General features: G+C 37.4%; 1 protein-coding gene across 5 annotated transcripts; it reads left to right on the top strand.

Annotated features, from left to right (window-relative positions):
• Positions 1-29: 29 nt before the first annotated feature.
• CFAP418 (cilia and flagella associated protein 418) lies at positions 30-21396 on the top strand. 5 transcript variants are annotated; one of them, XM_073794599.1, is made up of 8 exons: positions 30-263; positions 4182-4269; positions 7561-7625; positions 8160-8225; positions 12013-12099; positions 15882-15977; positions 19334-19508; positions 19851-19988. In XM_073794599.1, exons 1-7 carry the CDS (start codon positions 109-111, stop codon positions 19494-19496), a joined length of 720 nt encoding a protein of 239 aa, XP_073650700.1. In that variant the 5' UTR covers positions 30-108; the 3' UTR covers positions 19497-19508; positions 19851-19988. The 5 variants fall into 5 exon arrangements, with proteins under 5 accessions (XP_073650700.1, XP_073650702.1, XP_073650701.1 ...); XM_073794601.1 differs by lacking the exons at positions 19334-19508; positions 19851-19988 and adding an exon at positions 17655-19325 and having other exon boundaries at positions 36-263; XM_073794600.1 differs by lacking the exon at positions 12013-12099 and having other exon boundaries at positions 43-263.
• Positions 21397-23450: the final 2054 nt, after the last annotated feature.

The raw sequence follows: 23450 nt of genomic DNA, 5'->3' as shown, positions 1-23450 counted from the left end.
TCGCGCATGCGCGGGGGTGGCCAGCGCGCCCTGCGGATCCTCGCGTTGCCCCTGGAAACCACACGGTGCTGTAGCTACCAGAGCAAGGGAAGGACATGACGATTCAAGATGGCGAAGGACCTGGACGAGCTCTTGGATGAGGTCGAGTCCAAGTTTTGCAGACCAGACCCACTGAGACTGGGTATGGTCGAACGGCCCAGAGGCGGAGGCGGTGGCATCCTCAGCAACGACCGGAACCGAGCCGAGGCGGAAGAGAATCTCAGGTTAACAGGCGGGAGGGGTGGGCTGTTCTGGTGAAGCCTGCTTCAGGTCCTAAAGCCACCCCTCCGCCGCCGGACCCAAAGAAATGTACCCCCGCCCGCGACCTCCAGCTCCTCTTCCTGCTAGGGCCCAGACTCTCAATTCCCCACTACCGGGGCGCACACACTTCAGCTCCCCGGCCTGTAGGATCCTAACATCTCTTCCCAAGGCCCGACTCCGCCCCCCAAGCAAGCCCCAGAGGACTGGCCCCGCTGATGCCCCGCCTCTAGAGCCCGCGGTTTCGCTCAGGTTCCGATGCGGGAGAGGGGGTGCAGCTTAGGCTCTCTCTCTTGAGCCCCGAGGGGGTCACGGTGACCCGGGCCTCCGTTTGTGTGAGCGATTCTTTTCCGCTTTTGAGATGCCCGCACAGAGAACCTCATCCTATTGCCTCTGGTCCTCTTGGGACCCCATTCCCGAGGCAGAACAATTCTTGGGCCAATTGTTGGAGAAAACGATTCCATTCTATTCCATCATTAGTTGATTTTTTTTTTAAGCTCAGATAATTGAATGAGATTAGATTTAAGATTAAAAGGTTTAATTATTGGTAACACTGTCTTTATTAATCCAGCCACCTTCCTTCTCCCCATGGCCCCAGCTAAGGGTACCAGATGATCTCAGGCATCCAAATTGAAATTTGAGGAATTTTCTTAAGTCTTGGCTTTTGATCCAGAAAAAGTATCTTTCAAATTTGTCAGTCATTTTTCTTCTGTGTAATTATTCAATAATAGGACTTTCTTCTTTATCTCACTTCCCCCCTCAATTCCAAAAAAACAAAATTTTTGCCAGAGTGAGTATTGTCCTTCAAAGTGATGGCTTGGGAGCCTCTGCAGTGACTCTTGCTTGAATCTCTTGGAGACGCTTGTGGAATTACACAGAGGCAGCTTTGGAACAACCCAAGAAAGTCAATCTTGTTTATTTATGGCTGCATCTGTGGGTTTTGTTTTGTTTTTGCGCACCTGCGTGTGATTTCCCAGAACCCAACACCATTGCTACCCAATTTACAAGACTTACCTCTAATGACATTTGTTTATAAAAATTCACCCTCAGAAGATAAAAACATTGAAAAGAGTCTAAAATTTAGAAGCAGAAGTTCTAAAAATTAGTCGAGTACTTGGCAGCATTCTAAAAAAATAACTGTAGAGCCAACTAAAATGACTGCTTTGGGGACTTCCCTGGCGGTTCGGTGGTTAAGACTCCGAGCTCCCAATGCAGGGGGCATGGGTTCATCCCTAGTGGGGACTCGGCCAAAAAAGATGACTACTTTGAATGGGCTAACGCTCATTTGACTGTTTATGCAAATAGCACTCTCACTAATTTGTATATTATTATCTTGAATGCTGGACATTCTTATGTACTCATTCCCAGCACATCTACCATTCCTATCCTACAACAATGTTACCTTGCAAGTTCTTTTGTTCTTTTTATTTATTCCTTTGGGGCATGGAGAAAATTTATCAAAGAGCCTTCCAGAGCCTATTCATCTTAGGAGAACTAGCACAGAGGGATAGGATGTCTTAGAGCAGGCTGCTGAAAATGGAAAGGGTTACTAAGGTGGACGGATCCTCTCCAAGCACAGGTCCTTTTGTACCTCTCTCCGTAGCCTGTTGTTACACTATTAAAATCCATCCATAATCCTCGTAGCATCCCATCCCACCTTACTACCTCAGATTTTTCAATAATACATTTATAGAAGCTGTAACAAACCAGTACTGTTGTCATTCATGTGTTGAATTCAAGTGTTGTCATTCACTTCATTTGGCAGTGTAGTTGTAAATTATGCCAAAAAAAACCAGCAACAAAGACCCTAAACTTAATAACAAATGTAGTATATAATGTCAAATATTAAAATTTTGTCCTGAGCCAAAATTGATACCTAAAAGTTAGGAACTGATTTACATTATGAATTTATTAATAGGAGACTACCTGCCAATTGTGTAGTGATATAGCCTGTATCTCTTTTTCTTAAAAGAGTTAAAATACCGAAATTGTCCCTTAAAAATGATAGCTCTGCAGATAATAAATGACCATGACACATCTGGATGCCAGGAACTACTGCTAAGTACATCATGAAAGTACAGAGTACATCAGAGAGTACATCATGAAAACCAGAGGAGAGAATTTCTAGAGGACATCTTAGCAACCTGCTGTCACAAAAGAAATTGAAGGAATTGGTACACAAGTGTCAGGTGCTTCTGAAAGATTAAAGCTAATTGGATCCGAGAAAGGCCATTGAATATAGTGATTTGGGCAGTAGTGACTTTGAAAAAAAGAGTTTCACTATAGTTGAGGGATATAGAGGCCAGAGATGGAATATTACACCTGGAAGAAGTTTTAGATAGTTGTCTAGATTTCCTCTTTACATATAAAATGTCTGAGGTTCAGAGAGTTTAAATAATTTAAACTAGGTGGGTAGTTCTCAACAGATGATGACTTTACCACTCAAGGGGCATTTGGCAATGTCTTGACATTTTTGATTGTCATAACTGGGGAAGGGTGTGCTACTGGCATCTAGTGGGTAGAAGCAGGGATGCTGTAAAACATCCTACAGTGCACAATAGCCTGCCCCTCTCACTGTGGTACACACACACACACACACACACACACACACACACCAACGAATTATCTGGTCCCAAATGTCAGTATTTCTAAGGTTAAGAAACCCTTATCCAGATCACCAGCAGATGCTAAATCCAATATACTTGTAAGGAAGTAGAAATAATGGATATAGACTACTCTTCAGTAGTGAGTAAAATAGGGTGGCAGCTTCAAGTGGGGTTTTGGAATGTTTCTTTGAAGAGGAAAGCATACTTAGCATACTTGGGAAGAACCCAGTATACAGTGGAAGATATTAGGGGTAAAAGTTAGAAAGGGAAAAACTGAAGAGGCAAAGTCTGGACATAGATGGAATCAAACATTCAGTGTTAGGCAGTAGCCTCTGCGTTTTCTTACATCAGGTTAATTATCTTACTCTAAGCAGTATCAAAGGAGGGCTATAATCCTGATGTTAACAGTTTTGGAGCAAATATGTTTCTAGAAATAGAGAGTTAGTCTAAAAAAACCTGTCTTTTAAAACAAATAATTTAGTGATCCAATGAAGTTATAAAGTTATAATGATATACAGCATCTGTAACGTAAACTCTAAAGAGAGTTAATCTCATTTAGTGTTAGGTGTCTAGACTGCCCTAGACTCAATTCCAAGCCTCTCCTCCCACTATTTATATGACCTTGGCGAGTTTTTGAATCTCTCAGTCCCTATATCTTCATCTATGTAAAGTATTCAGTAAATGTTAGCTATTAAATAGGAGTTCCATGCAGTAACAGTTTGTCAGTAATCCTGTGATGATTATACCCACAGAAGGTAAAGAGGTAGAGATACTCTGTCAAGCAAATACCACTTTTTTGTGTGTATGTGTGTAATTAATCATTTGGTTATATAACCTTTGGCTCCTGTAGTAAAGAGGTATGATTATTTGACTTACAATGGAACCCTTAGGGGAAAATTAGACATATTAAAATTATCTTTGTTTATAATTCTCAGGTTCTACTTATAATTTTGTAATATTTTGTATTCTTAAATAAATGGTTGATGTAATTTAGAAAAGTGCCTACCCACCTTTCTCTTATATATAACGTACAGCTTTAAACGTTATATTTTAAGTATGTAAAAGTACACATGGGAATTTGTACCTGATGAACTACATCCTTTTTCTCAAGAATCCTAGGCTATGTCCATAGTAGGAAAAAAAGAACATCACATTTGTCCTTCTGTTATCAACTCTAGTAATGGACTTTATTTAAACAAAACTCTTCTGATGCTGGCTGACTTTATCTGCACTTAAGCTTCAGCTGTTTTCTTGTTTGTTTGTTGTTTGTTTTTTCAGATCAACAGAAACATTTAAAAAAGAACATGATCTTGACAGTCTTATTAACGAAATATTTGAAGAGCCCAACTTTGACAAAAAATGCTTTGTAAGTCAAATGTTCTAAATACACAGTAATTCTTTCATTATCTCAAGACATGTTTAGAATAGTCTGAAAACTTATTAGAATACACAAGTATCTATAGTCCTTTGAATTCTGAGAAATACAATTATTTAAAGAAATTATTCCACTTAGATTTAAATAAGAAAAAAATTAGAAACTGTGTTTTGCTTTTTATTTCTCAGCAAGAATGAGAAATTAGAAAAGCTGTTGAACAAAAGTCAACTTGCAGATGAAGTTGGTTACTTGCATTTATTTGTATACTCTAAGAATACTTTTCTAAAAGACCAAAATCAGCTTTCATTATAGGAATGTGCTTAGCATCTCAGATGCTTTGCCGTTGCTCTCATCCCATGAACTAATCAGTTAAGTTGGTAGTATTTTATTTTTTTAAATGCTTATATATCTATATCAATTTTATAAAAGCTCATAAAATAATATAACAGCCACCTATATATTTACTAGTCATACTGAACGTATCTTAACATTTTGCCAGATTTGCTCCTCTGGATTTTTTTTTTTTTTTTTTTTTTTTGGCCACACCATGTGATTTGTGGGATTTTAGTTCCCTGACTGGGCATTGAACCCAGGGCACAGCAGTGAAAGCGCTGAGTCCCAACCACTGGATCGCCAGGGAACTCCCTGGACTTTTTTTAAAGAAATAAAAATTATAGTTTAAGAACTCTCCAAATCTTACTCTACTGCCTTCCTTCCCAAAGGTAACCATCAGCCTTTCCATCCATACTTTTATACTTTTATTACATATGTATGTAACCATAAACAATTTTAACTAATGTATAGCAGTCCCTTACATAACTCCACCACAGTTTATCTACATCCCTGGTGATTAGACATTTTGATTATGCCAAGTTGTTGCTCATACAAACAGTGCTTCATCAAATATCTTTGTATGTCTTTTTTTTTTAACCCATGTATAGGAGTTTCTCTAGGATATATAAGCCTAGGAAGTCACAAGGTGTGCTCATCTTCAACTTTTCTACCCATTGCCAAAATGTTTCCCAAAGTAACTGTCTTATTTGTATTCTTCTCACCAGCAGTGATGAGAATGTATATACTTTCATTTTTACCAGTTTGGTAGGCACAGAATATGTTTGTTAGATTTTTATATATATATATATATATATATTTGTTAGAAAGAGACCAAATGGAAGTCTAAATTACAAGGACCACAAGGAAAAAAATCTAAGAAATAAATATAATACCAAAGAGGGTTGATTTGTTTGTTTTTAACGTAGGGAAGATTAAAGCAAGACAGTGGACTAAAAATAACTAGGCAATGATTGTGTTAAGATTAGGGATATGGGCCACTTCTCTTTTTGTCAGACTAAAATTTAAGTGACTGGTATAGATCTTAAGCTTTGTATTTCTCTGTGCCAGAGGGGAGAGGAGTGGGAGAGGTCAGTGAAATACATGAGTGATGTACAAAATACATGAGTCACAGAGATGAAATGTACAGCATGAGGGATATAGTCAATAATACTGTAATAGCTCTGTATGGTGACTAGACTTTCTGTGGTGATCATTTTGTAATGTATAGAAATACCAAGTCAGTATGTTTTACCCCTGAAACTAACATAGTGTTGTAGGTCAATTATACTTCAATTAGAAAAACAAAGAATAAAAATAAAACCAAGTTTAAAAAATCTTAATTTCTCTAAATTTAACATTTTCAGTTCATCTGTGGTAAATTAATAAGCTGATGGCCTAGTTGAATAACATGTCAACACAATAGCAATGGTGTTGAATACTCTGCGAACAGAATGCATCATAAATGCTGAATAGCAATACTAATTTAATTAGTGGTAGGAAAAAAACTACATGATGTTATTCATTGATCATCTGAGCAATTCATTATTTAGTAAGCACTACAGGGTATGTATCTGTGTGTGAGGCACTGTCTCTTCAGTTCAAGGCATTTCAGAAAGAGAAGGAAATACTTCACTAAAGAAGTATTAGAGAAGATATACTAATCTGAAATAAAAATAGCTCTTATAATCATGAAGAATAAGCTTTTATGCACTTCTTCTGTGTGCTCCCTTTTTGAAGTTAGTTATTATATCCAGTTTTCCAGCCTGCAGGGGAGAAAGCAACCCAAGTAAACTTCTGGAGGAAAGCAGATCAATGTAAAACACTGATTGGATGAGGAAAGGAAGTGTCTGTGAATTGCTCGTCCATGCCCACCTTGTCCTCAGAGGCCAGATGCTCTTGAGAGTATTGGTCCCTCCTCCATTGCTTGCCCGTCCTGTTGTGTTTCTTTCTTTTCTTAATTGAAGTATAGTTGACTTACAATATTATATCAGTTGCAGACTCACACAAGAAAGCCCAGAAACAACAGCAGATGTCCCAGTGTGCCAGCCTTGAGTTGCAAACACAAGCCTGGATGGCACATGGAGCGTGCTCCCAAAGACAAAAAGAGACTTAGGCACGTTATTACTTTTCAGCTATGCACCAAAAATGTTTCCAGTTCTGTTTAACATCAGTTTTATTCAACAAATAAAAGAGTTAAGAGAAATAGTAAAGTATTTTTGCCTCCATTAAATTTCCTCACCTACTAGGTAAATTGATGGCATGTCTCTGCATAGTTTAAATTGCCTTCTCTCCATCCTACTTCCTTTCCTTGGCGGTGGTCCTAGTATGTGGTCGGCCATGTTGTTTGGTACCTTATACCAGTTAGCACTTAATAAATGCTTGCTAATGATGATGTTATGTAACCATATAGGAACTACTATATGATTGTGACTAGGTAGCTCTACATTTTCCTTGGACATCTAATGGTTGATACCATTTCATCTGATCAAAATTAATATTCCTGAAGTTACCCAGGAGTTTGGTTAGTTTATTTTTAGTTCAGGTGAGTACCATTCACAGCCTTTAAAATGAGTCTGAGGTTTTTTTACTCCTCAATTGAATTTTTCCAGGATGAAGTTTTAAATAGCAGCTCCTTCATATTAAATCATTGAACTCTAGTATTAACTGAAGAGTTATAAAGTGACTCTAAATCTTAGCATGCTAATAATGGCAGTATATCAATTTTCTAGACTAAAGGTTAGCATAGTAATTCGTAAATTCCTCAGGGAGGTCTACTTCCCTTTTGCCTTTAAAGGGTTTTGATCATTGTTTTCATTTCAGAAACTTTAAAATCATAGGAAATTTTAAGCCATTTTTAAAATATCCTTGTTATAAAATAAAGAATATTAGTTTTCATGTTACAATTCTCTAAGTTACCCTTGGCCTTTTATTGTTTTGTTTTTTTAACAGAAATTAAAATCTAAATCTTCAGGTAACACATCTGTCAGAGCTTACATTCAAGGCCCTGGTAAGAGGTAAGTTGGGATTGCTTTGGTGAATTATACACACTGGTGAGCATGGTCTAGTAGATTTTGTTACCGTTTAACAACATTGAGCAACAAAGCACCACTGGTCGGCTTTCAGGAGACAGACCAACAGCAGCATTTTTCAGTGTTCTTATGGTCTGTGACTCCTTAGTGTAAAGGAACTTGAATGGGAGGTTATTGCTATTGTAAATAATTTTCTGCTGCATAAAAAAAAAAAAGTGTGAATGGTTTCTCAAAATTAATGTTCTGTTATATTCTTCAGTATTTACTTTGTGCCTTACGTTATTTGGCAAACACATTTTTCTGTGACTCATTTTAACTCCTTGAGTGTTCCTGAATATACAGGTTTTATCCAATAACACACTGACCCTGAAATAAATACCTCTTCCTTGAAATAGTTGGCTTGCTCAGGAAAATATACAATTTGATTACAAGAATATAGAGTCAATGAGGCCAAATTAACTTCTCATGTTTCTTTTATGTTTTAATTTTATTTTTCTTCCATCTGTTGAACACGTCCAGCTGCAGCCCAGTATACCTTGGTGGAAGCGCTGTTCCATGTGGGGTTGGGACAAATACTTCACAGAGGTAAGATGTCAGAAATATGTTATACTTTCTTAATTAGTTTTTTCCAAATTGATACCCTGTTAAAACATAGTTCTTATCATCTTGGCATGAGTCTGTTTCATAATAAAAGGTATATTTTGTTAGCCAGTCTAACTAAGAACACTTTACTGAAATACTGATTATTATTGGGTGATAGTTGTTAAAAGCTATGGTGTTGGGTATGTGTTGTTCATTGTGGTGACACCCTTCTTTAAGAGCCACTTGAAGTGCCTGGATCACTTCCATCCCAGCTTGGTTTCCACAAGACACTAGGAGTTGAGCTTCCATCTTGCCATTTTTCCTTCCAGGCAGTGAAAACCAGTGAGTAGGACAGGTGAACTATATGATGTGTCACCCACACTGCCTTGGCCAGTCAGCATGAGAAGCTGTGGGTCTGTAGTACCCAAGGAGTTCTTAAGCACAGTCTCTTGATTTTACATATTTCAAAAGGAGAAAGCCTCCTTTTGTTGTCTCTTCCCCAACCCTCCTTTCACCCAGGATCTCACTCAGTACCTCTTTTAGGGCAATCTTATGGTCATGATGCTACCTACCCCAAGCCCCTATCAGCCTCAGACTCCTAGCCTATTCCATTGTCATTGTCGTAAAGTGGGGAAACATCGATTTTCAGCAATTTTTTTTTTTTTGAAGTATAGTTGATTTACAATGTTGTGTTAATTTCTACTGTACAGCAAAGTGATTCAGTTATACATATATATACATTCTTTTTCATATTCTTTTCTATTATGGTTTATCACAGGATATTGAATATAGTTCTGTATGCTATACAGTAGGACCTTATTGTTTATCCATTTTACATATGATAGTTTGTGTCTGCTAATCCCAAACTCCCAAGCCATCCCTCCCCCACCCACCTCCCCCTTGGCAACCACAAGTCTGTTCTCTATGTCTGTGAGTCTATTTCTGTTTCGTAGATAAGTTCACTTGTGTTGTATTTTAGATTCCACATATAAGTGATATCATATGGTATTTGTTTTTCTCTTTCTGACTTACTTCACTTGGTATATAATCTCTAGGCCCATCCATGTTGCTGAAAATGACATTATTTCATTCTTTATTATGGCTGAGTAGTATTTCATTGTATATATGTGCCACATCTTCTTTATCCATTCATCTGTCGATGGACATTTAGGTTGTTTCCATGTCTTGTCTGTTGTAAGTAGTTCAGCAAATCATTTTACTGTCCTGTTAAGTTTGGTTCTATTTTTATAGAGGCCCACTTAACTAGATTATTATATTTTGTCTAGTTATTTCTAAAGCACTTTTTCATTTTCTGATAAAAGAAGTAAAAGACTGAGCTGTATGACTGCATTCTGATCACGTTTCAGGAGAGATAACCATTACATTGAATAATGGAAGTGGGATCCAAAAGGACATTGTTGGAGGGTTGTGGTAGAGCTGGCCTAGATCCGAGGAGGCCTGGAAAAAAAGGGCTATAGGACCAGAGGGAAACTGGGAATCTGGGGAAGCCTAGACCAGGAACACCAGGCAGCAGACAGGCTATAGCAACCCACAGGGGTGATGCCTGCTGTGAGGGCTGTAAATAAAGAGTTGATAGCACCTGAATCGTCGTGCGTTGAGGATTGTCTATTCGAAGGATTAGAGACACACACTGCCCTTAGAGAAGAATACAGTCTGGCTGCTTATCAATCCTGACTTACTGTGTCTACCCAGTTGGATTTGTCTCAGTCAATGCCAGACCACTCTGCCTCGAATCCAGGCTTCCCTCAAGTCATCCTTGAGCTATACGGCAAACGTTTCCTAGTTACCATCCACTTCCATCTTCTGTAGTCTCACCCACATAGAGCATTAAAGAAAATATACCTAACATAACATTTTGAGCACCTCTCCCCTGTTCAGAAGGAAAATGAGAGCTGCCATCTGTCTCATATTAACTCTAAACTCATTGTTTGCTTTACCAAGTTGTTGTTCTTCCTCTTCTCTTTTTAGTTCTTTCACCTCCAGTTAAAGCCTGGGCTAGATACTCTACTTCCACTAGAACACTTGTTATCCTTCTACTTTCCACTTATATTTTTCTACCTCTGAGTATTTTTACACTTACTCCCTGTCTAGAATGACACTCCTTTCTAATGCATGTCCCCACTGTCTTACCTGCTTAATTCACTTACTGTAGACTCATTTTGTCATTCTGTTTGAACTTCCTTTTCCTTTTCTTTGTTTAAATATTCATTGAATGCCCTCTATGTCCTAGGTACTAGATACCAAAAAAGGTAAAACACTGGCCAGTAGAGAAACTGATAAAGAAACACATGATTATACCCAGGGCATGAAGAAAAAGGGCTCTGATGACAGAATACCTAAGTTCAGATATTCACTCTGCCTCTTACAAGCTGTGAAGCCTTGAGAAGGGATATAATCTTACAAAACCTCAGTTTCCTCACCCATAAATACTTTAGTTTTTATGGGTGAGGAAACTGAGTTATTGTAAGGATTAAATGAAATAATACATTAAAATTGTGCCCATGTTGCAGGTCAGCTAGCTACTATAGGTACAGTTGTTTGGAGTTGTTTGTGGGTATTTCTCGTCTGTTTGTGCTGCCTTATTGTGTTATACCTCAGCTGCAAGAATCCTATATTCTACTACTTTTCCATTTTATCTCAGGAAATATCTTTGTGTGTTCTGGTTTACTTCCAAGAGTAAACATTTTATTAAGATTCTCTTTTATGTAGTATATTTTTACATGTCCTTTGATTTAGTTCTAGCAGAGAAGAATCTCGTTCCAGATGGAATTTCAGTGTATGTCTGTTATACAACATTGATCCATGAGAATACCACAATCTTTCAACCCCATTCCTACCTTTTGCACAGTGACAAGAAGGGAAAACACATACAATTTGCATAAATATGCACAGGTAAATGTTTATATTCACAGATCTTCTTCACCCATCACAAAGATACTAATCATTGACCACCTTCTTCATGACATAGATCAACACACACAGAAAGATAAGCACATACATACTCATGTGCATGTAAAATATTATATGTATGAAGTACTTTATACTGTCCAGAGCACTTTTTTGTAAGTATATGTGTATTGGTTCACCTGCTTCACAGGGAAAAACCAAGATGCAGGTAGAGCAAGAATTTTTAACCCCATTTTATAAATGAGGAAATTGAGGCACTGATGTTAAATTCATTAAACACGTATTAATTCATCATGTCCTTGCTAAGTCCTAGGTTTTGAGTGAACACATTGTGGTGAACAAATAAATAGACACTTCCCTGCCCTCAATGAGCTTTCAGTCTAGATGAGGAAAGAGACTTTAATTCCACAAATAACTATTTAATTTCCCCATAATATGTAATGTGAAGGGTAAGTACAGAATACTATAAGCATAGATAATTGGCATCCTAACTAATATGAAGTGTTAGGGAATGCTTTCCTAAGCAAATAACATTTAATCAGACTATGATATGATAAATAAGTAGGAATTAAGCAAAGACAGGGGAGCATTGGAGCCAGAGGACCCCCCATGTTAGACGATCCCTGAGCTGGAAGGAGCCAGGGGTGTGGGAGGAACAGGGAGCAGCCAGGTGAGCTAGAGTGTAGTGAGTGGGGGAAAGAATGGCTCCTGGTGGGGCTGGAGAGGTAGTCGGGGGACGTTTGGTTTGGGGTCCCCTGGAGGATTTTAGAAAAATATGTCCTATAGCAGTGGAAGCCATTGGGTTGTTTGGGTTTTTTTTTAAGCAGATAGGGATGACATAATCATATTTGTGTTTCTAAAGAAAGAAGTTTTGGTTCCAGAATGGAAAATGGATTGGAAGTTGGAGGGACAAGACAGGAGAGAACACAGGGAGACCCGTCAACAGGCAGTAGGTACCGGTGGTCCAGGAAAGAGACAGGGATGGCAGCTGTGACCTAAGTGGTGGCAGTGGCTGTAGGGAAAAAGGGTCACACTTGAGATATTAGAACATAGAATTGACAGAATTCAGTGATTAAATGGCTGTTGGAGGCAAGAGAGAAAGTTGTCAAGAATGACTCCCAAGCCCTGTGCCTTGCCCAAGGCAAGGACTCCAACGTGTAACTTTATGCCTAGTCCATTATTCCTTTATTCCTTCTAGTATACCAATTTGCAGACGCTTTTATAATGTATGTAAGAGGGAAGCCGCTTTTGTTATTGCAGCTGTTGTTTTCTAGCTGCCCAAACAGCAAGACTCCCCAGTCTACTGTGTAGATCTGAAGGATTTGACTGAGAACCAGGATCTGTGCAGAAGACTATATTGGGCTATATTTGGGACATTCCCACCACTAACATCTTTAAAAGGGTAAAGATTTTACTTACTAGCCTGATAAAAGGACAAAGCTGTTGATGACACTTCCATGTTTGTATTTACTCACATTTTCGAGGAAAGACCTGACAATTTATCTTTCATTGGAACCATGACTTTATGTTAGATATTCTTTTATATATAGTTATAAAAGAAAAATATATTTAAGCCCTGAAAATAAGCACTGATTTACATGCCTAGGGCATGAAGGAAATCGAGTCTGTTCTGCCTCTTTTTCATGTGTTATGTTTGTTTGATTTTGGATCAAGCTCTGATTTGAGAGTAATCGCGAATGATTTTAGAGTGTAAAGATTTGAATCTTTTACCCACTTGGTATAAAGGGGAAGAGCAGTAGCAAAGCATGGTGGCATTAATAAGATATAGATAAAACCAAGGTGTTATTTTCAAGCCAAATTGAATTTTACTCTCCTCGTTATTTTTTAAACTACTTGCAAGCCTGGATTATTCCATAGACTGGTATAATAATGGTCTAATAGAGTGAATCGTAGCAGCAGAATGATTTCTTAGCTGCAAGTTAGTTTTATTTTTCTCAAAGGACAGTGTTGGTAGGAAAATATGGTAGTGTGAATAGATTTGAATAAACTGCTAAATTTTAAATTAAAACGCTGTATTTAACATTATGGTTGAAATTTTACACATACAGAATGTCAGGAAATTCTAAATTATAGTTCCCACAACAGCAGTAATTCAGCCAAATTGCACATATGTATTAAGGCATTAAAGTTAACACTCTGTGCAATCATGTAATAAATACATATGCATAAGAAAGCAAGTTATAGCAGCTTTGGGAACCATCATTTTGCATTTCCTGACTTGTACATTCAAAATCCAAGTTCAAATGTGTACAAATGTAATTGTGTTGAATTTCCATATGTACAAATTCAACCTCATAAATTGCTAACAGTTTAAAAGGAAATATGGAATTGTTTATGAAACTTAAGATTTTAAGTGTTTAATTATTGTTGTGATTAATGTTTTTAGAAATACAAAGCATTCATTCTCAAAGAAACTTTCAGGCCAAAATATATTTGCAATTTTGAAGTTAAGTTATCTGAATTTTAGAGGGAAATAAGTGAAAAAAAATATAGTGATGGATTTTATTTTATTTTTTAATTGCAGAAGTATTATATGCTTTTTGAAAAAAATAAAAAGTCAAAATGTTTAAGGAGAAAGATAGTACTCTCCTTCCTTCCTCTCCATTCCCACCCCTCCTGAGGCAACCAGTGATAGCTGCGTGGTATATTACCTTCCACATTTTTCTCCATGTTCTTACAAACTTGTTATAAACACCTATACAGGAAAATTTGTGGGGTAGTTTTTACAAAGACAGGATCATGTTATATATGTTATTGTGTACCTTGCCTTGTGCACCTCTATGTCAGTAGTTAAATCTAATTAACTCTTGTATCAACTGCCTAATATTCCATAGTACAAATGTCATTCAGTCTTTTCCCTCTTTGATAGCTATCCAGGTGGTATCCTGTTTTTTGCCACTTCAACAGCACTGCAGTAGAAATTATTCTTGAGATACACGCCTATACTCTGGTGCTTTTATTTATATGTAATATATTCCCCAAAATGGGATTGATAGTGCAGCAGCTAGGTATAATTTTAATCGTAAAATTATGCCAAGATTTTTCCCAAAAGGTTATAGCAGTTCACATACCCACCAGAAATGTCTGAGAGGGCTAATTTTTGCTAACTTAATTGGTTTAAATATATATTTCATGGTTGCTTGAAATTTTAATTCTTTATGTAGTATTTTAACTTTTTAATAAATGTTGTGTGCCAGGCACTGTCATGAGCACTTTATCAATATTAACTTGGTTAACTCCTCATAATTCTTCTATGAGGTGTGCATTATTATCCCCATTTTATAGATAGGGAAACTGAGTCACAGAGAAGTTAAATTACTTGACTATAGTTACACAGCTAGGGAATCAGCATTTGAACGTAGACAATCTTATCTACACTCTTTAACTACTAATCTATGCTACCTATATTAGTGACATAGTGACATTATATTTTTAGAGTTTCTTTCTTTGTTGTCATTTGTAAGCACTCTTTATCAGTATAAGTATTTGACTGTGTGTTGAAAATGTTTTCTTTCACTCTATTATTGGTCTTTTCACTTTGTTTTTGGTATCTTTAAAACTCTTGTTATTTCCTTTTAATTTTTAGATGATCAAATGTATCTATATTGATTCTAGTTTTAAAATACTTCAGACAATGGAGAAGTTTTCTTTAAATCACAATTATTATACAAATCAAATGGTTTGCAGCAGCAATTCATAATTCTTACCATATATTATCATTTTACTCCTGAAGTTACTATGTACTATATGAATTTTGAGATTTGCTTGGCATTTCGGTTCCTCAGGTTGTCACTGAGTAACTGTTATGTGCTGAGTATTGTTCTAGCAGTTCTACCCTCTCTCATCAGCAGCATTTTTCCCTTCATTGCATCTTTGCCATCAGTATACAAACCGACTCTTTTTCCTTCTTAAATATAACCTTCTATTAACCCCACTTCCTTTACCAACTACCACTCCACTTAAAGAAACTGCTTAGATATACCTCACCAGTGAAGCCTATGCAGACTCTTGTATTTAAAATTATAACACACTTCCTCCCAGTACTTTCAATTTTATCGACTCTACTTTTTATTTCATTTAAAGCACTTTTAACCTTCTAACATGCTACATAATTTATGAGTATTTCTTCTCGAATTAGAATCTAAGCTGTTTGAGGACAGAATCTCACCAGCACATAGTAGTCTTTCAGTAAATACTTTTTAAGTGAGTGAATGAATACATTAATGCCAAGCAGTGGGGAAACAGAAACAAATAAGATATTGTCCCAGCACAGAGAAGATATTGTCCCAGCATTTCAATACAATGTGACAAATTCTGTGGTAGAGGCATCCTGAAATTTTCATTAGGAAGGGAAACACGTAAAGAAGGTAGCTTAAGTGAAGATCTCCCTCAGACAAATTTGAAAACCATTGAACTAAAAGATCTACACATCCATTTTTTTCTTTTATATATGTAAATATACATGTGTGCATATATGTATCAGTATGCAAGATCTTAGTAAAATAGGTAGGTTTGTGCAGAAATTTAACCTGAAAGTTCAAATAGGTAATCAGACCAATAGTATAAAAATTTATACTCAGATTCATCTTTACTTTTCTGTTGTTTACTCGGTAATCTGTAATATGTGGTATAGTCTGTGAATAAATCAGCATATTTTCATATTTAAATTTAACAGTAATTTCTAATGTACAGTTCTTTTTCTCTGAACAGAGCATGTGACCATCTGCGTTGTATAGCCTGTGATTTCTGGGTAGTAAGCTGCGATGACTATGGGTGGGACAAATCATGTGATTACCTGTTTTTCAGGTATGTTTCTAAAGAACTTCACTCTGTGAAAAATGTACTTAATATATAACTTTATATTTCTTACTGTGCAGTAATGCCTCTTGGTGACCTTGGCCAGATTGTGTGGCCTCCACCTCTTTGATATTTCTCGCATCATCTCCTCCTTTCCATCTGTCTGCGGTCAGCCTAGTTAAGGACATGTTACTTCTGGACAGGAGTTCAGAAGTAGCCTCCTCACTGATTTTCCTGTGTACAATCTCTTCTTCCAGACCACCCTTCACTTGCTGAGAATTAAAGCATAACTCTGAGTATGCCATCCTCTTGCCCAAAACCCTTCTGCTTACAGAATAATGTCCAAATTCCTCAGCATGGCATTCAAGACCTTCCATAATCCAGTCCCCAACTATCTATTACCCAGTTTTGTTTGTCTTTCCATGGTATACTTTTCACCTTTGCAAGATTTTAGCTACATCAAAACAATGCTCCCGGGGCTTCCCTGGTGGCGCAGTGGTTGAGAGTCCACCTGCTGATGCAGGGGACACAGGTTCGTGTCCCGGTCCGGGAAGATCCCACATACCGTGGAGCGGCTGGGCCCGTGAGCCATGGCCACTGAGCCTGCGTGTCCGGAGCCTGTGCTCCGCAACGGGAGAGGTTACAACAGTGAGAGGCCCGCATACTGCAAAAAAAAAAAAAAAACAATGCTCCCATAATGCTCCCATTCCCTATGACTTTGTATAAACTCTCCACCTCTTGGGCTACCTTCCCACCATTTTATCTACCTAAACCCTACCTGTCCCTCAGGGTATGGTTCATTGCTCATCTTCTATGATTCCCTTACCACTCTCTCAACTTGGAAGTAAACTCATCCTCTTCCGTGTGTCCACAGCACGTTGTACCAGTTATAGCACTTACTGTAATAAAAGACTGAAAATATCTTAGGGTGGTGTATGTCTGCCTCCCTCCTTGTGGTTGGGATAGTGTCTTACTTATATTTTTGTAATTTGTACATCCTTAAATACTCAGTGAATACCTAATGTTTTTAAGTTATAAAAATGTATCTGAACTATACATTCACATTTTCAAATAAAAATTAAGGGCTAAAAATTAGTAAAGTACACATATCATGCATTTTTGGCCCCCCAAACCTGTGCCTAAGCAAAGACTATATTTTCAGATACAAGTCATCAGAATTATTGCAGCACTCTTCAGTAGCATAAAGAAAACCGCGAGAGTCTTTCTTCACACCTCTCTGGCATCCATTCTCATGTAAATCTCTAGGAGTCTCCTCTAGTGTTAATGTAAGAGTTTTTAAACTTTTCACATCAAGAACTGTTCTGAAAATCTGAATCCTCTCAACATATACACAGAAAGATTCAAATATGCAGATACATAGAAAAATTACAATTTGAGAGATTTCATAGTACCCAACCCAAATAAAGCCTAGTGTGGTCCCAAAATCCCAGGTCAAGAGCCCGTACTCTTTGGGGCTCTGAAGCTCAGATTAAGAAATGTAGACTGTAAAGTGGTAGATGAAACCATGAAACTGGATGATATTACCCAGAAAGGTGACTTGGAAGCCTGTCAGTGAATGCAGAGTTAAGGGATCATTTAGTTAAGATAGGAGATGCTGGGACTTCCCTGGTCCAGTGGTTCCCTTAACCACCGGTCCAGTGGTTAAGAATCAGTCTTGCAATGCAGGGGACGCTGGTTCGATCTCTGGTCAGGGAACTGAGATCCGAAATGCTGCAGGGCAACTAAGCCCATGTGCTGCAACTAGAGAGCCCGCATGCCGCAACTACAGAGCCCACACACTCTGGGGCCGATGTGCCACAACCAGAGAGAAGCCCGCACACCACAACGAAGAGCCTGCATGCCACAACGAAAGATCCCACGTGCTGCAGCTAAGACCTGACACGACCAAAAATAAATAAATAAATAAATATTTTTTTTAAAAAAGATAGGAGACGCTTTGATGTTTATATTGTGGGGTGGTGGGGAAGACAAGAGAAGGGAAGGTTATGTGAGTAACAAGGTCCTGGAGGCTTTGGGGTCTAGAGTGCTGATGGAAAGTGGGCCTTGGATAGGAAGAGGCCGCCTCTGTGCCTGGGTGGAAAGAGGTCATATACTGATGTGTTCAAGGGGACAGCTAGGAAATGGAGGCCTTTTCACATCTCACTGCCTGATTTTGTGAATGAAGATGTGATCTGCTTGAAAGTAGAGGGGAGATGAAACACTTGAGGGTAATAAGTGTATCCTAGCTTTGACAAGTTCTAGAACTTTCTAAAAGAAGTATAAGCTATACTTGACCATCCTGCCATGATAGCTAAATAAAATGCTCTTATTTTTCTATTAAACTGTGTTTGCTTTATGGGAAATAATGAAATTTTCTTTCTCAGCTTTTAAAATATGCACTACTTGAAATGTATTAATTATTGATAGTTCCTTGGCTTTCATGATTCCTACTCCTGAAATCTCTAAGTATTCAATCAAGTGTGACATGTTAAGTTTGTCAAAATATATTGCAGATTGAATAAAGGACAGTCCTTCATTTAGCCATTTAGTTTTCATTAAACACATTTAGTTTTGTTTGGCTTTTTTCTTTGCAGTAAAACTTATTCAGTTCTTCCCCTATCTCACTGTAACCTTAGCTAAGTTGTTCAGCTGGTCAAAGTCTCAGTTTCCTGAAGTCAGACAGTTGGCCTGGAAAATCTCTTAGGTTTTTTTAGGGTCTAACCTCAATTGTGCCTGAATTTTGTGCAGTACTGAATGTGGTGCCCATTGGCCACCAGAGGGCACTTTGTTTCCTGCTTTCTGTAGCAGTGACATCAACAGTTAACAGTGTATTTCTTTCTTTAAAAATACTTATACTGTATTTCATCATTTCACTATGTATTTTTTCATCATTTCACTTTGAATTTTTTCATTTTCTTTTGTCATGGAATATTTACATAAATTCAGTACATGGACTATGAAAATCATAATTGATTTCCTATTAATTAAATTTAACTTCTGCAGTCTTTTTTGTAATAGCATCAAGTCAGATGGTTATCGTTTTTCATGAGTTCTGTGCATAGGTTTAATTATGTTAAAATTACTGACATTTATTTCAGGATAGGCATTTGTTTTGTTTCTGGTAGTGTACGTAAATAAGCAGATCATTGAAACAAATGAGATATAATATGAATTCAACACATAGAAATAACAAGCACTTTTTCTCTATTAATGAAAAATTTCTATAGTTAACCCATCAGAAGCCTGTTATCTTTATGCCTCTTATATGCCCTCCATTTGCCACACTGCTGGCTTTATTTTTTATTTTTTATTTTTGCGGTACACGGGCCTCTCACTGTTGTGGCCTCTCCCGTTGCGGAGCACAGGCTCCGGACGCGCAGGCTCAGCGGCCATGGCTCACGGGCCCAGCCGCTCCGCAGCACATGGGATCTTCCCGGACCAGGGCACGAACCCGTGTCCCCTGCATCGGCAGGCGGACTCTCAACCACTGCGCCACCAGGGAAGCCCCTCCACACTGCAGGCTTTTAAAATATGGCACAGGTGAGTATTTGAGGTAGGAGATGAACCACCATCTTTTCCACTCTATTCTTATATCATGTAGCCTCTGATAAGACAGATCAATAATTCTTCTCTTTAGGTCACTGTGTTCTACAACAGCCTTAATAAACAGACCTAGAGGATTGCCATTTAAAAACATTGAAATCCTCAGAAAGAGAACGCCAAAGTGTATCTTCTGTTTTTCATGTGAGAGCACCAGGTAGTTTAGCGTTTGGATGTTGTGAAGATAGGAAAATAAAGCAGTTAGAATTTCTTTTTTGTTTTTTTAAGTCATTAAGCACTGAACAAAGCTACTATGCTAAAACCTTCTTATTTTACTAATAGGAACAATATGCCAGAATTCCACAAATTAAAAACAAAGTTGGTAAAGAAGAAAGGAACACGGGCATACGCCTGCCAGTGCAGCTGGAGAACCATTGAAGAGCTGACGGACCTTCAGACGGATCATCACCTTCGCTGGGTTTGCGGTAAACACTAAGAACGCAGACTTTCCACATTCAGACAAATACATCCATGAGAACAGTCTCTATTAATTGTCACAATATTTAGGTAAAGGGACATAGTATCATGCCCTTTGGAAAAGACAGGAAATTTCATTTAATGACTGTATAAATTTTCAAAGACCAAATGGACTTGGGAAGATAATGTGCTCTAACGTTTTGGAATTATTCCTTTTTGATATATGGACATTTCACTTAGTAAGTAAGGTAACAAGTTATCCAAATACTTCTTTGCTAGCCTGTCCCCTGTTAAATAGAAATTTCATTGTGGAGTTTCATACAAATGTATAGCCATTCAGTAGCAACTGCAGCATTACTGACTGCTAATATACTTAGCATAAACATTCCTCTTTATAGCAGTTAAAAGGGATAAAGCTGGCCCTGCAGAGAGGTCATTGAGGGGTGTACACATCACCTCTTCCAGTCAAATCTGTTGTTAGCAAAGATCATAATTTAGATATGTCAGAAACCATGTGATCAGTGGCTAATTGAAGGGTTTTCGGGAGTATAGGTATATTGTAGGTGAAAACACTGCCTGTATCTGATCTAACTTCACCAATTCAAAGCAATACTATGCACAGTAGTAAGTATATATTACCAGTTTTAGCTTATTTCTCCTCCTTTTGTTCATTTAGATATCAGAAGTTATTTAGTTTGCTCTTTTAGCAAGTATTCATTTCTATATAAAAGTGGGTTTTTTTGATACACCTAAAAGTACAAGGAAAAATCCTAATACAGACAGGTCATTTTTGGATTTTCCAAGTACCTTCTTGCCTTTAATGCCCTAAAACTCCATTAAGTAAAGAGAACAGCAAGTAAAATATATTCTCAGGCAGCCTGTAGATTTTTCTGGTAGGATCAGGTTGACATACTGTTTATTGGTGAGTACATGAAAAAAGAAAGCATAGCTGAACCAACAGGTAGCCTGTTGGGCTCCTTCTTAATATGACTAAGACTTGAGGAGCCCTACAGTAAGTAGCAGCACATTCAGAAGATCGGTTACCTCAAAATTACCAGCTCGCAGCCCCATCAAGAAATTCCAATTTGCCAGCAGCTCTTTACCGCCTGTGTCTAATATATTGTTCAAATGCATGACACAGGCTTGCTGAAAGCGCGGAACTGAAGCAAAGTTATGATCTGCGTAGTCTTATACTGAATCTGTTCCAGCCATTTTACTCAGGCAAAGAAAGATCTGGTCATTAAACTCCTTCTCCTAACCATGACACATTTGCATATGTGTATCACTTGCTCCAGTAAGTCTAGTATTCCAACAGGATAAATCTCATTGTGGCAGATGCTCACATTTTTTGTATTAAGAATATGTTTGTTTACCAATCTTATCTTTCAATAAAAATTTTTTACCCCCTGAACTTTTATCTCAGTGTAATTGTGTTGGAAACATAGTGGGGGACTTCCCTGGTGGCGCAGTGGTTAAGAATCCACCTGCCAATGCAGGGGACATGGCTTTGAGCCCTGGTCTGGGAAGATCCCACATGCCACGGAGCAACTAAGCCTGTGTCCCACAGCTACTGAGCCTGCATTCTAGAGCCCGCGAGCCACAACTACTGAGCCTGCATGCCACAACTACTGAAGCCTGCATGCCTAGAACCCGTGCCCTGCAACAAGAGAAGCCACCTCAATGAGAAGCCTGCACACCTCAGTGAAGAGTAGCCCCTGCTCACCGCAACTAGAAAAGGCCCGCGTGCAGCAACGAAGACCCAATGCAGTCAAATTAATAAATAAATACATACATACATTTAAAAAAAAATTGATCCTTTTAAAGAAAATAAAAAAGGAAATGGGGATTTGGATTGAAGTTGCCTATTTCAAAAATAGCAAAGCAACAAGATCCACACATTCAGAACCTCATGGAATTTGGCACATTTAATCATAATGGTGATTTCTTTTTAATTTAAATGAGCAAATTTACTAAATTATGGATTTGAAATTTTTTTCCTCTTTTATTATTTCATCATAACTATTCTATAACTTAGATATGTTGCCCATGTTTGGCATTACATAACATAATAATTATAATAATTAGTTCTCTAATGTCAGAAATGTATAAATGAGTTCACATTTTTGTTGGCAATTTATAAACTTTTTAATATTGTATAATTTTTAATCGAAAATGTAGAAAGAATATTATGTTTATATACAAATGTATAGATTATTACCAGTTGTAATTTAAGCCAAAATGCAGCTATTTTAGTATCAATGTAGAAGAACAGTATAGTTTCTAATCAACTATAATTTTTAAGGACAAAGTCTGTAAAACTTTCAAGATGTTTTGCATATTTATTTTCAATATTCATAATAATTTTCTACCTTTAATGAGTATTTTTTATCAAGCCAGGTAGCTACTTTATTTGAACTGCATTGTACTCTCAGACACTTATCTTGCCTAGAAATGAATAAATAATAAGTAGCTTTACTCTGTATTTAGGTGTATTTTTTTGTTTTATAATAAAATATTCATTTGGGGATTAATTTGATATAATTTTGATAATTTCCTTTAAAATGTCAACAAAATGTTTCCAACCATCCAGTTGAACAAAGAATTTATTTATTTTCATCGGGGAAGAGAGGCATGCCATAAGTTTTAGTGTGGGTGTAAGCGTGAATTTGTGTACATGCACGTGTAAGAGAGTGTAGTAGCTGAAAGAACAGGTCCAAGTGCAGGAAGGAGCCATGTTGATATGGTGGTGTGCATCCAGACCTGTACGATGATGTCAGTACACTTAACACTTCTTTTCTTGGGCCAAAGAAGATGGCATCAAACTATGGTTTCTAATCGTCTTCCTTCCTTTTCTTACTCATCTGATATTTTTAAATGTGGTGGGAAAAAGGTCCTGAATCCAGTAAGTATTGTGATGAAGCTCAACAGTAACTCGAATGTTGATTTTCTTTTTCAGCTGTTAGGTTTTAACAAAACTTCTATCAGCTGATACCAGCTAGTAATCAGCTTTACATACTGTTTAAGGTAATTCTGGAAGGAAAGAAAAAATTCAAAATATACAATCTCTTTAGAGATTTTACATTGTATCACTTTTATTTGGGTTTGTGACACCAAAATGTGCCCTATTTAAAAATATTGCATGGAATATATAGATATACATATGGTTGATGATAATTAAATTTGTTTTCAGACTTTCCCCGAAGATAATGGGTGACAATATGAAGTGTTACAAAATCAGAGTTGAAAGTCATGTCCTGTGGAAAGTTACTAAACTTTTGGGGTTTCCTTTGCCTCATCTATATGAGTGGTGATACCTCTCTTGTAAGCTTGTTGTAAGGATTAAATCATATAACGTGAAAATAATATAGCAGTATAGTTTTTAGTTCAGAATAAGTGCTTAATAAATTCCTTCATTCGTCTTTCTAAAAGTAATACTATCTAAATTAATTGGTACAACATGTTTCT

This window comes from Tursiops truncatus, chromosome 17, assembly GCF_011762595.2.
Source record: "Tursiops truncatus isolate mTurTru1 chromosome 17, mTurTru1.mat.Y, whole genome shotgun sequence".
Lineage (NCBI taxonomy): Eukaryota > Metazoa > Chordata > Mammalia > Artiodactyla > Delphinidae > Tursiops > Tursiops truncatus.
The sequence above is the reverse complement of the archived record's forward strand: the minus strand, read 5'-3'. Positions and strand labels throughout refer to the sequence as shown.